Below are 13,821 nucleotides of genomic sequence, written 5' to 3'. Positions count from 1 at the left end.
GTTTATATGATTTCATAGCTTTTATAGTGGGGGGAAATGAGATTAATGACCACCAGCCTGGCAGATGGATTTTCTAAGGTGAAAGGGGAAAAAAAACTCTGTTTCACACTCACAACACGCCACTTCCATCGCTCTCTCGGTCTCTTTCGCTCATACTCACTTGTCAGATTCCTCGCGCTCTCTCACTCACAGGCTCACCGACACATTATTGTGTGTTTTCACAAAGGCAAGAAAAAGAATGTGAGCTGCAGGCAGGCATTGTGTGGGTATTCTTTTCCTTTGCAGTAATCAATAGATAGAGCGGACAAAAGAAAAGGAAAAAAAAGTACATCAGTGCATGATGAGTTCTTTATTTTTATCTTGTTACACGACATGGAAAGAAAACAAAAAAAGAAAAATGCTGTTTGCAGCTGTAACAGGCTTAATCTTCAGTATGTGTGATGCAAAACTGCAGAAATGCATTGTGGATGTGTTTTTTAATAGAATCTGTTATATAACATTTTTTGAGAACAGCGTTTTGCAGATCGGTAACGGTGCAGCAATAAGGGAAAGGGTTTCAACACATTCAAGCTAATCCTGTGGTTTGTATATTGGCCACTAAAGGAGGGTTGCCCGTGCGACCTACTTACATATGGTGGATGGCATAGTTTCGCCAGGTGCTTAGGGCACAGCAGTCTCCTTGTTGTTTCTTCCGGCACAAACCTTTGAGGGCTTAAATATTTTAAACACTTCTGAAAGTTTGATGGGTCCAAGGATGGCAGCGACTTTAGGGAAGTGCAGGAGGAGAGGATTGTTGCTGGGGAGGGTTATGTTGTAGAGATTCGGAGAAAGATGAAAGCGCTGAAGTGATTATGTTTACATTTTTTTAATAATTTCAATCAAGCTTTTCAAAGCAGCTACTTTTCTGACGATTGTCAGTGTAAAGTGAAGATATTTCTATTTTAGACAAAACTAACTAACTAGTTATATATCAAAGCATAGTGGAGAGATTAACTAACAGTATAAATATTACAAAGTACAACATAGACGTAGCCAACGTCACATTAAATGAAGTCCCATTTTAAGTCCCTGAGATGAGCGTTTTCGCTGTCTTTGTGTTCTGAAACTGGATGTGATGAGCGAGAGCTTGATCTTGCTGTTCATTGGCTAATGACTTGTTGATCACAAGTTGTTAGCCAATAAACACACCCGTTCTGACATTTAGAGTAAGGAGATTTTATATAATGGACTTCGTGTTTTATTCAACAGGCCCCAAAATGAGTGACTGACACCATAAAATCACCAGCAAAGTTTTTCATAAGTTAAGGTCGAAATCTGTTTAGACTTCTATTGAGGTTTCACACCATGACTTTATGTGCACATTGTTTGAGATTTGTTCACCAGATTAGATGGAGTACAACCACTGGTTGTTAGGGAAACATTCCCCAATTGGTTTGCAGTAGTTCCCGGAGGTTGTTGGCTCTCACTGGGTGAAATCAGTTGCAAAGAAGGCGGTGAACCAAAAACCTCCCAGTAGATTGCCATGGTTGCCTGCATGTTTGACTGCAAACACTTTATCTATCAGCCGAGCAGTAGTAAAACTTGAAAAAGTGCAAGGCGATCTGGAAGTGGAGAAGGATAACCTTCAAAGTAAAATTTGTGCTTCAGAGCTTGTGAACGTTTTAAAAAGCACAGCTTTTACTTTAACCTCCTAAGACCCGAACTCTTCCATGGCATGCATTTTTAATTTCTCTTTGATATTTGGGCTGATTGGGACCTGATGAATGTAAAAACAAAGAATTACCAGATTTTTTTTAACCTGATTTTTGTTTCTAAGAAAAATAAGAGCCACATATGAGGACATTCGTTTAAAATTTCGATAGATCAGTGGCAGTATAATGTCCTCGTAAGTGGATATCAGGCCCTTGTAGAGCAAAATTGAGTATTTTGGTCTAAATAACCCAAAATGTGATGTCCACATATGTGGACGCCAGGTCCTAGGAGGTTAAAGACAAATTGTTTCCTTTTAATGTTACACTGATTCAAGTTTTAATACAGCTCAGCTCATGGTTTAACTGCTGTGTTTGTAGACATGCCTTATTCAATTGAGCCTACATTGTCGCCATGATTGTCATGTTCAAAATGGCCAACAAGTTAGTGGTCACATGTCTACAAAACCTCAATAGGTCAGGATGTCATTTTAAGCTACACCCCTCATCCCCTAGTAGTTGTTAAAAAGAACTGCATTTAGTGAACATTCGTGTATGAAAAGCTGAAATCACCAACATCTGGGGTCCATATATTGGAGCTGTTTTGTAATGTTAGGCCCTTCGGTATCTACAGCTGTTGTCTGTGATAGGTCAGTGGAAGAACATCAGGGTAAGAGAGAGTGTATGGCAATCAATTACACTGGAAACAGCCTAGTTTGCGATGTGTGCGAGGTGTGTAGCTGGAACTGAGGGACTAAAATATATCATTCTTGTAACTTCTTGAAAGCAGCAGCTGAAATAAAGAGATCACAAAGGACTTTAAAAAAAACTTTTTAGAGAAGTGACAGATTGAGGTGATGTTGCATTGAGGGCAGTAATTGCTGCATTTAAAAGGGCTAATTAAACTGTTCTCTAAAATCCTTTTTTCTTTTTTCTTTTTCTTTTAAATCTACAAGACTCAGTTTGAAGAGATAATGTGATTTTTGAACGACAACCTTTCAGGTGTTACAAATCTCAGGTGACAACTGCTAAATGTACCCTACTGTGGTTGGTAGCTGAAGGTGATCCACTTGTCATTATTTCTCCCTCCTGTGTTAGGGAGGCCTGATGCACTGCTCCATGATTCATGGCTATGAAACTCTGGCCTGAACTGTAACACTGGAAGTCATGTGTTAGCATTGTTAGTCTTCATGGGACATATTCTTGTCCATCTGGCTAGAAAACAAAATACATAAACAAATAAGGAATACCACTATGGCATACAGCCACATTTTAATTTGTTTTTTGGAAATGAACGTATCTTAAGCAGAACTAGAGAGGTTGTGTGACAGTAAAATCAAGGATTGGATCAAGTAGGTTCCATTTCAGATTATACTCATATACTCGTTTTTTTGTTGTTGTTGTTTTTATAGCTGTAGCTGAAACACATCCACTAATAGGCTGAACATTATGAGCACTCCTGCCTAATATGCTGTCGGTCTTTTTTGTGCTCCGGCCTGCTTTCAAGACCTCTGAGGACACCTTATCCAGCACCAAAATGTTTGAAGCAGATGCTTTAAGTCCATTTATAGTTTTTCTCTCACCGACACTGCCTGGGAGACCCCACATTTGTTATAATTTCTGAGATGTTTGGAGTAATGGCAGAGTGAAAATATCAATTCTAGTCGACAGAAATACCTCAAACACTTCCAGTTCAATAAAGTGAGATGATTATAAGGAATTGAACTTTGATATACAGAACAGTGCACACAAAGATACGAAGGTGGAGCAGCCCTTTTTTGCGAAGCACTACATAGACAAACAAAGCAGCCACAGTCTTTAGCAGCACATTTCCTGTAAGGACGGAGCTGAGAGGCAGGAAGGTCTGACTGCCGCTATCTGGCTTTTATATATTTATTTTATCACACCAGGTAGATATCAGATGCTTTTTCACACACTTGCATCACCCGTGGAAAATTCTTAGAAATCTGAGAGTGAAACCAGATATGAAATTAGTAAGTCACACCTTAAATAAAATTATACCAAGTCACTCCCATTCTCTGTTGCTTGCACCACTCTGTTATTTTTACCTCGTGTTGTCACCTCTTAACACAGTTTTCATTGACTATCTTTCAGTTATCCAGCTGTATGTGAGTTCCTACAGAGCAATAACTTATTATCCATAATCCGAGCGCACGAAGCACAAGATGCTGGGTATGTAATCGCTACAAAAAGCACGGAAAGACACACCTATGCACACAAACAAAAATAAATGAACGTTTACCTATTTAAGAGCAATGCTCTGCTTTTCTTCTGTCTTCACCTCCACGTAATGGCCTTGAAGCTACCGGATGTACCGTAAAAGTCAGACGACTGGATTCCCATCCCTCATTACCATCTTCTCAGCGCCAAACTACCTGGATGTTTACAATAACAAAGGTCAGAATATCTCTTCATCTGTTTTGGCCCCATTTTTCATCATCATGTGCAGTTCTGTTGGTTTGTTGTTGTTTTTTTCCTGTGTGCGATATTGTGTTGCTTTCTTGCTGCTGTTTTTATTTAGAATGACAAATATGGGTCCGAATTATATTACGCCATGTAGAATGAACACGTTCGTTTATTAAATGTTGCAACAGAAAATAGTAAAGTCTGCTGCTGGAAAGGAGAGAGATTCCTCCAGTGGAACACCTGCACCACTTTCATTTTAGCTGAATCTAGGTTGTAACTAACTGATGAAAAATAACAGATTTGTAGATCATCAGAAGCACATTTTGGCATTTTATAAACCTTAAAACGTGGCCCTACATCTGATTAAAAAGATTGCCAATAGGCTCCTCAGACTTACGTACTAAAATGTTTTTAACAATACAAACTGCAGTGCACGAGTTAGTGCAACTGCATGTAGCTGTGTGCAGGCATAAAAATGCATCAGGGAGGCCCCGTTTGTTTGTGTTCTCAGATCTGTGTCTTGGTTGCCATAGGCTATGTTAGATGGGGAACGTGGGAGGGACTGTCGGCATTGCTGACTATCTCCATGTGGCTTTATTCCTCCTGATATAACAGTGTCAGCAGTCCCCTGCCTCTGCTAGGCCATCTAGTGGCTGACTTTCTTTTATTTTTCTCCCCTCTCTTTAACATCACTGAGTATAAACATGTTATGGTTCCTCTGAGGACACGTCAGAATGAATCTCACACTGAATCTTAATAACTCTGGAGCAGGATTTTAACACAAAAAAAGTATGTAAATTTATCTTCAATAGGCTTATTTAAATCAAATAATACTCAAGATTAAAACTATTCTGTGACCGCTTGAGTCGTGGTGACACAGTTATGTCACAGTTATTATCATTAAATGATTTTAATCACAACTGTGATATGCCGTAGTTGCTATGCATCAACGGAGATGCAGAGAAATAAAGTTACTACCAGTGTTTACAGTGCTGTCAGGGCTGTGAGCAACACATGTAGCAGAGTGTATCACAGCTGAACAGACAGAGGCAGAGTGCCAAGCAGTGTCTTAACTCTAACTCGCTTGTATGTAGCAGGAAAGTTTACAAATGATTACCTCACTCACTAGAGTTTTAACATACCATATGTTAAATATTGGCTTTCTACTCGCTACATCATGCTTTCACTGGGCAGCAGTGGCACTATTGAATCTGAAATCTACATAAATTTGCTATTCTAATCTAGAAATCCTTATCCTCACATACAAGATTATAAATAATCAGGCCCTTTCATACCTTAAAGACCCCGTATCACTACACTATCCTAATAGAGCACTTTCCCCCTTTGCCTTCTGGCTTACTTGTGGTACTAGGATAGTTAAAAGTAGAATGAGAGGCAGAGCCTTTAACTTCTAGTCCCTTCTTCAGTGGAACCAGCTCCCAGTTTGGATTCGGGAGACAGATGCACTCTCTAATTTTCCGATTAGGCTTAAAACTTTCCTTTTAGATCAAGCTTACAGTTAGGGTGGATCAGGTGACCCTGAACCCTCCCTTAGTAATGCTGCTATAGGTTCAGACTGCTGCAGGACTTCCTATGATACACTAAGCATTGCATATCTACTCACCTCTTCTCACATTTATATACCACTGCAGCATGCCATTAAATCACTGCGTGCTCACAGAGGTTCATCTGATTATTGGGGTTTTCTCCCTACCTTGCACTCATTGAGCTCCTTGAGGCAACCATTTACGTGATCTGATGTCATATAAATACACTTGAATGGAATTTTATTAAATTATTCATTAGACCATTTAATGAACTCTATTCTCTTTTATATGAATACTTCATATCTGCTCTATGGATCTATGTAAAAGGAATTTTATGTTGCCTTCATCAGATCTATAACTACATATTAATGCCATAAAATGTTATGAGACTTTATGGAAAGTTTTCCTCTTCTGTGTCTCACCTGCCCCAACAGCTGCTGTACTTAAATATGAAAATAATGTGATGAACATCCGACAGTTCAACTGCTCACCCCATCCCTACTGGCTGCCCAACTTCATGGATGTCTTCACCTGGTCTCTGCCGTTTGTTGGAGAAAAAGGTATTTGTATTTGTCTGGGTTTGTTTGGGGGGGGGGGTCAGTTTTCTCCACGGCTCATTGCTCAGTGACTTTACCTTTGTTGCACTCTCTATTTTTTATCCCAGTCACAGAAATGCTGGTGAACGTGCTGAGCATTTGCTCTGATGATGAACTCATGAATGATGAAGATGAGATTTTTGATGGTAAGATGTTTTGTAAATAAACATGCCATTTTTCATTTTTTAGTATTTATTATTGTTCATTTAAACTTTTCATACACTAAACTACAGATGTGTGAAATATTGAAGGAAAGGCTAACCTATTGTATCTCATTATGGTAACGTTAACATTGATTGATGAACACAGTAATCACGGGTTTGTGGACAAAAACAACCACACAGAGACGCTGGGGAGGAGGTAGTGTATGTCTGATTTCAAACATACTTGCTTGTAGCGGGTGAATGCTGAGCCAAAAGACTTCCTATAGCCAGGTAAACTTTGCATTCTGTGTTTCAGCAGAATGTCATAGAGGTGCAGTGCACACCAAGTGTATTAACAAGCCTTGAAATTAAGGTAAATTCTCAGCGTTACCCACAAGTCCAGAACACAGCGGCTTTTTCCTGCTTTTACTTTTCGTAGTCCCACCCTAGACACATCTGGCCAATAAGTGGACTGAATGTCCTCACGTGGTTTGTATTGAGGTAATGCAGGTCGCTTTTAGTTTTCTCTGTGTTAAAAGAAACCAAAGTGCAGGTTAAAGGCTACAAGTTTACAAACTCTTCAACTGATTTAGACCACAGTAAAACCACAGTAAACGAATTCCAGGTGTGAAAATGCCCTAACACGTCAATCTTAAATCTCCAGAAAAGGGTTGAAGATGTGGAGACTGTTAAGGCCATTGCAGTTTTACACTATTTTTAAACTTGTCAATACGATGAAGGTGATGACTCTGAGCAGCTGCGTATTGATTTACAGCAACCCTTCTCTAGAAGGCGACAAGTGGACCCAAACCATGCCAGCAAAATGCACCTTCACAGCATAATAAAACCTCTCGTTGTAGGGGTCGAGGATTGAGGCCTTTCTTTGATTTGTCGCCCTTTTGTAAATCTCCCAGTGAAATGTGGACAGTGGCGGTCAATGCTGGCCTTTAGTGACATTTTATGATTTTATGCAGCCCACGACTCTAGCAAGGAATGAATTTACTGGACATTTCATTCCTTTACAGCTCATCATTATGCTGTTTAAATTCACAGCTAAAAAGCTATTAGCCAGCAAAAAAAAACAAAAAACATCACATGAACTCAAATGGTTTGAGCATATTTATATGAACGCTTGCTAAAAAATGTTTTGAAAACTTGAGAAAGCTTGCTGTAAAGTATGACAGTGACCTAGAACCTATTATAATATCACACATTATTATCAGGTGACAGATAATTAACAGAACATTCTTTGTGTCTAAAGGCTTCAAACTAGTTTTTCATGCACTGTGAAGCTTTATGACACCATCTCTTATTCAGAAAGCCTTTAATGACCGTATACATGTTCCTTTGCAGCCAACGCAGCTGCACAACGCAAGGAAGTGATCAAAAACAAGATCCGCGCTATCGGGAAGATGGCCAAAATGTTCTCTGTTCTCAGGTACATTATTTACACGTGTGTAGAGGTATGATTTCCAAAAAAATATTTTTTTTTCCAATCTAGAGTGCACTCTGTATGTATATCTACTGTTATGAGAGTGGGGACATCCAGTAAAATCGTTTAGCTGCATTTTCTGATCTGTTTGCTGGCCTCTGTCTGTCCTGCAGAGAGGAGAGTGAAAATGTGTTGACACTTAAGGGCCTGACGCCCACTGGCATGCTGCCAAGCGGGGTTCTTTCTGGAGGCAGACAGACACTGCAGAGTGGTGAGTACGAGGCTGGGCCTAAGCCTGTTCGCCATCATTTTCTTCATGACCGACATCAGTCCCCTCCATGACTCTTATCTCTCAAACTGTCTCTCTTCTGCCTTTTTTTCTAATCTACCTTAAATTAAGTTAGCTTTGTTTTAGCCTCTTACTGACGTTCTTAACTGAAGAGCCTAAGTTAACGTAAAGGTCCAGTCTTCTAGTTTTTTTAATAGTTTCACATGATGACAGTCATACAAATATGCAAGACAACTGCATCAGTGCTCAGAACAAGTTGTCTTGAATTCAAAGTTCAGACCTAACATTTAAGCTGCTGTGCTTTTTTGAGACTTATTTATAGGTGGCAGAAAAACGAATTCACAGCAGCACACCACTTTTATTTTATTTATTTATTTATTTTGTTCGAAACTGATGTGATGCAAACAAAGTTTATAGACAGGGGTGCACATAAGTGGTCCGCAGGTGCACATGCGCTGTCAAAATCAAAGACGCGCACCAGATAAGAAGTTGCAACGTGCGTTTGCGTACATATAAAAGGCACTGTTTTTGTCCACTAGAGTGGGATTTTCACGGCATATTCTGCACCACATCTCTGTGCGTTCATCGTTTGTTTGAAGCCAGCTCACCTCCTGCAACCACTTTTCAGAGAATACGCGCTTCTTTTGCTCCTGACATTTCTTTGGAGGTGGAGGAACACCAAAGTAATTGCTTAAAGGAGCTTCTTCGACATCTTTAAAAGTTCTAAACAAATGTCTGTTCTCCTCCAGAAAATCTTATGTACGCAAACGCTGGTGCACCCCTGTTTATAGACATTACTTATTTCCAAAACAATGTCCCTCTTTGGGCTTTTATGCCCATGAAGGACTGCAATACAGTACTAGAAAAATATAGTGTCAGACAGATAAATAATTTAAATATATGAATACATAAATTCCAAAAATATAAATAATTATGAAATTATAGTATAATTAGTTTTATTGGGGGGGTTATATTGGTTGGGTCTGATTATTGGTGGTGAGGGGGTCATAACCCCCCTAACCCCCCTGGAAATTACGCCCCTGGTAGGAATACACTTTGGGGCCAGACTGTTTATACATTTAACAATTAATTTAAGAAAACAGAGATGAAACTCTCAAAACTAAGTATTATAATCTTTTAGAAATATTACAATGATGCCACCTAACAGGCTTTTTATCCATTATTTTGAAACAAAGGAATTGAATATAGTGCTAAGCAACTACAAGTTATTTCTGTCATCTTATCTAATATATGTATATTTTTTTTTTTTTGTTTTTCTCAGCCTACTACTTCTGCCATCTAATTGTCCCTCACAGTTTCTTTCTTCATGCCTCTGTCTTAATAATTTTTCATACAGTTTTTCTAACCCCAGATTGACAGTATTTCTCTCAGTACTAATGCATGGCGCTCCTCTGAGTTTGGCTGCATTGCCAATATCTCATCCGGCCTAACACGAGCTGCCTTTTTCGCTGGGGCTGCATTTTACATTTGCATGGCTTAATCAGGAGTAACCCGATCCCCTCCTCCCCCCTCAGCCACCATTGAAGCCATTGAAGCCATCGAGACGCATGATGAGGACGGAGAAGGTAAACCCCCACCCATCTCCCACCCCTCTCAGTATATCATCAGGTTGTCCTGGAGTAGGGGCCACCTGCCACTAACATTTTCATGTGCACAACAGCCCACAAAATAATTCCTCCACTCTTATAACTCTTTAATCTGGTATGGCTGGCACTTTACTTTGCAGAGATTAGATTAAACAGAAAAACCAACTAGATGATTGGATTTAAACTTTTAGAAGAGATGGAACTTTATAAAGGACCGTGAGCTGGATTTGAACACAGTTGTGTGTAATGTAGACTCTTTTATCGCAGGGAAATACTGGCAGTGTTTGCTGGGTGGGGGGCTGGTGTGGTATCATGTTCATGTAACTCTTGAGTCAGTGCACTAAGGTTGGAAGGAACTGTTTCACACCTAATGCAGTATTCCTGTTCCTTGTGGACAGATGAAAAGACGTTGATAAGCATCCACAGTGACTGCAGCATACATTTGCATTTAGTAATTAGAAAGTGGGCAAGAAAGGGAAAAACACTACTTAAAAGAGAGGAATTACTTTTTAAGGGATATATATTCATAATAAATGAAAACACTGCAAAGTCAAGTGCTGCTAAGAGATGCATGACTAAAGCCCATTATTTTGGGTTTGGCTTGTAAATGGCCTCCATCTGGTACTAAAAAGTGTTGCATGCAGAAAAACAAGAAACGGCCCAGCACATCAACATGAAATATGCACCCCTGTGTCTGAGTTCCTGAGGTAATCTTAACTCATGAACGAAGAGTGAGAGATTTACAGCTTTGTTTATCCGACACATTATTTGTGCACTTCAAACAAAACTAAAGTAGCAGGATGACTGACAAGGGACATTGTAGCAAGTGGTGTTCGTTTTATTGAGAAAAAAGGGCAAGATTACAAACCATTGACTGAAGTCACTTTCTCTACCATGCAGTTTATGACTGGATTATTTAAAAAAGAGGTATATCACAGCTTGAAGTAACAAACATGCAGACTTGTAGACTTTGTAGACCTTTTTTTAAATCCTCTAGGTCTGTAGGCCTCGCAACTGGGTGGAAACTGCCTGACAACTACCAGTGAGTGTTTGCTGGTGTTTGCCTAAGGACCAGTAGCTGACTCAACGGTAACCACTGGTTGCTAGTGAAAAATGTCTATTCCCTGAATGGCTGACAAGTAGTTGCAGGAAGCGACTTGCTGTCGCTAGGTGACATTGGTTGCCAAGGTGTATACAGTGCTGCATAGAAAACCTTCTTTGTATTATACTGATTTTGCTGCGAGCTGACTGCTGCAGTTACATGTACTTTGCATGGAAGATGTTAAATTGTCTGCAAAGACTCACTTACTGCTGTAATGCAAACAGGAAACGTAGGCCGTTTGCTTACGAAAATTTACCTTTGGAAACATGTTGGGTTCAGCAGCAAAACACACTTTTAAGGCAAACACTTTCTGGTTTGCATTAAACTTTTTCTTTTCACTACTGCTTGGTGGTTAGTTAGCAAGTGTTTGCATGCAAGTGGCCACCTTCCATACAAACTACACACAACCCTGGCAATCTGATAGCAACCAAAGCAATTGCGCGATGGTTTTTCGTGCAGAGACCATCTTTGTGACTGATTTCATCTAGTGGCACCCACTCACCAGTCATGATTTTCCCTAGTAACCAGAGGTTGTCAGGGGGTTGCTGACCAGTCTCTAGGCCTGTGTGACTGAGGTCTAAGGAACATCAGTTGAGGGAAGGGCAGTTTAACTACAAGAAAGCAGCTGTCATGAGGAATGCTTGCCATGTCACTATTGTTAGTTGCAGAGATGAGTGATTAGTTTATATCAACAGCATGTGACCATGCGCACTTTAATAAAAAAGAGTATACTAATCCATTAATTAGGGGCGATTGTGGCTCAAGAGTTGGCAGTTCGTCTTGTAATCGGAAGGTTGCCGGTTCGAGCCCCGGCTCGGACAGTCTCGGTCGTTGTGTCCTTGGGCAAGACACTCCACCCGTTGCCTACTGGTGGTGGTCAGAGGGCCCGGTGGCACCAGTGTCCGGCAGCCTCGCCTCTGTCAGTGCGCCCCAGGGCAGCTGTGGCTACAATATAGCTTAGCATCACCAGTGTGCGAATGACTGAATGTAGTATAAAGCACTTTGGGGTCCATAGGGACTAAGTAAAACACTATACAAATACAAGCCATTTAATGAAATAAGCTCACTGATTCCTAATACGACTCACATTCTGAATTTACACATCTTCATTAGTTATAATCCCTGGGAAATCACAGCAGCAGTTCATGTCTTGGGAGGGTATGTATCATATTAAGAACACTCTGGAACTGCGGAGTTACGTGAAGATCCTGATCCCTTTATTTGTGTTTTTCAGCTATCCGTGGGTTCTCCCCCCAGCACAAGATCACCAGCTTTGAGGAGGCTAAGGGCTTGGACCGCATCAATGAGCGTATGCCTCCTCGCAAAGATGGGGTGAACCATGTGGGTCACTCCATTGGAAAGATGAATATGTCAGAGGCAAACGGCACAGAAGACAACAGCAACATCCAGTGATGTGCTGTCTGAGCCTCAGAACTGCCGGTGGCTGCGCAGCAAGAACTTTGCTAAATCCTGAATTCAGGCCTCTGAACATAAAATAAAACAGGCCCTCAGATAGAAAATGAAATCTGCAGCAAATCTAAAATGGCAAAAAGGTCATTTCTTTCATGACACTATGTCATTGCACGGTTGGGGGAGGGGGGAGTTGGGTTCACGGCAAAGGGCAGGCATAAGGAGAGATGAGCAGGCTTCAGCTCGACTGAAAAAAAAAGTCAAGTGATTGAAAGTTGTGTCTGCCTGTTGTTCCCTTTCTCAATTCAATTACAGACTGAATTGTTGGGGGTTGTTTTGTTTTAAGCGCTGACACGTGTCTGCTCCTTCATCACAGGGCCTGACAGCAGACATAATTGCAGTATCCATGCCTCACAAATCATTTTAACTGTTTTATAAGGTGTTTATTATGAGTCACTCACAAATTCACTTGATGAGGAAAACGATCTTGTTTACCTACATGTTTTGCTAGTATTAGATCACACCACTTCATCAGAAAGAAAGAAAGAATAAAAAAGCAAAATGCGTACCTCTTCAAACCTGCAGTGCAATCTTACTGTTGAACTTTAATTTATTGATTTACCTTGTGGTAAGAAGCTGTTGTCCTGCATGGGAAAGAGGACAGGGTGCTTTGGCCCGGCCACCAAAGATCAAACTCCACTTTGCGTATGTCTCCGTAATCTCCAGCACTGCTCCTTTCCTCACCTTCCTCGCTGTCAGCCGTCTCCTAGCAAGACATAACTTGGAGGGGATGTGGGAAGAAAAGGGGGGGGGGGGGATGAAAGGAGCATTGTGAAATTTTTATTCCACCTCTTACTGTAGATATCCCAGTATCAAAAATTACATACAGTCCGAAAATGTCACACTACCCCAGAAGTTCAGAAAGTGCAACATTTGTAGGTGAATCTCAGAGGGTTTTATTTTATGTGCTTGTATCAGAGTTATTTACTTTCTCTTCACTGTCTGTTTACACATTTCACATGAGAAAAGGGCAAAAAATTATACAGTTACTTTTTGGGACATTTTACACCTGAGCATTCTCTGCTGAAGGATGCTTAGTGTCACGGGTATTTCATCTCTTCTCCATCGCTATGACTGCCAACATTGTGGAATTAACACTAATTTCTGGACCTCAGAAGAAAAGTTTTTAAATTGTGGGACATACCCTGCTATCAGACGCCACCCAACATTTCTCACCTGCTTATTGCTAAAGATAAAATAGTTGGTGCAGTCAAATATGAAACCAGCGCCCTTTGAGTTTGCAAATTCAGTGAGATTTCATGCCACACACTGAACTGTATACGATGAAGAAATTCTGCAAATGTGTTGTTGAAAGCTTCTCTAAAAGCCACACCATTGTGTCACTTAAAGCAAACAGGCTTGGAGCTAAACTGAAACATATTGACATGATTTGCTTTGATGACGAATCCTGACCAGAATTTAGTTAATGGATATCAAATTGTTGGACATTAAATACATGAATCTGTTAATCTGTTTTTTCTAATTTAAGTAGAGTAGGGAAGCAGGCTGAGAAAATCTTT

The 13,821-nt window shown here is 40.3% G+C and overlaps 1 protein-coding gene across 2 annotated transcripts in view; it reads left to right on the top strand.

Annotated features, from left to right (window-relative positions):
- The window catches only part of ppp3ca (protein phosphatase 3, catalytic subunit, alpha isozyme), a 35,046-nt gene that overhangs the window by 20,266 nt on the left and 959 nt on the right, over window positions 1-13,821 (top strand). The window contains exons 7-14 of one of the 2 annotated variants that reach the window (XM_085288952.1): window positions 3,804-3,881; window positions 4,012-4,106; window positions 6,097-6,222; window positions 6,327-6,404; window positions 7,755-7,839; window positions 8,007-8,104; window positions 9,658-9,708; window positions 12,066-13,821. The exon at window positions 12,066-13,821 is cut by the window's right edge and continues 959 nt beyond it. In XM_085288952.1, coding sequence (XP_085145078.1) covers window positions 3,804-3,881; window positions 4,012-4,106; window positions 6,097-6,222; window positions 6,327-6,404; window positions 7,755-7,839; window positions 8,007-8,104; window positions 9,658-9,708; window positions 12,066-12,244 — 790 coding nt within the window. In that variant the 3' untranslated portion in view covers window positions 12,245-13,821. The remainder of the gene's footprint in view (window positions 1-3,803; window positions 3,882-4,011; window positions 4,107-6,096; window positions 6,223-6,326; window positions 6,405-7,754; window positions 7,840-8,006; window positions 8,105-9,657; window positions 9,709-12,065) is intronic. The other variant, XM_085288953.1, reaches the window with a different exon arrangement.

This window comes from Mchenga conophoros, linkage group LG10 (genome assembly GCF_057382185.1).
Source record: "Mchenga conophoros isolate Kocher_MC1m ecotype Shallow Benthic linkage group LG10, M_conophoros_male_GT1.1, whole genome shotgun sequence".
NCBI lineage: Eukaryota > Metazoa > Chordata > Actinopteri > Cichliformes > Cichlidae > Mchenga > Mchenga conophoros.
This window is presented reverse-complemented; position numbering and strand designations above follow the sequence as displayed.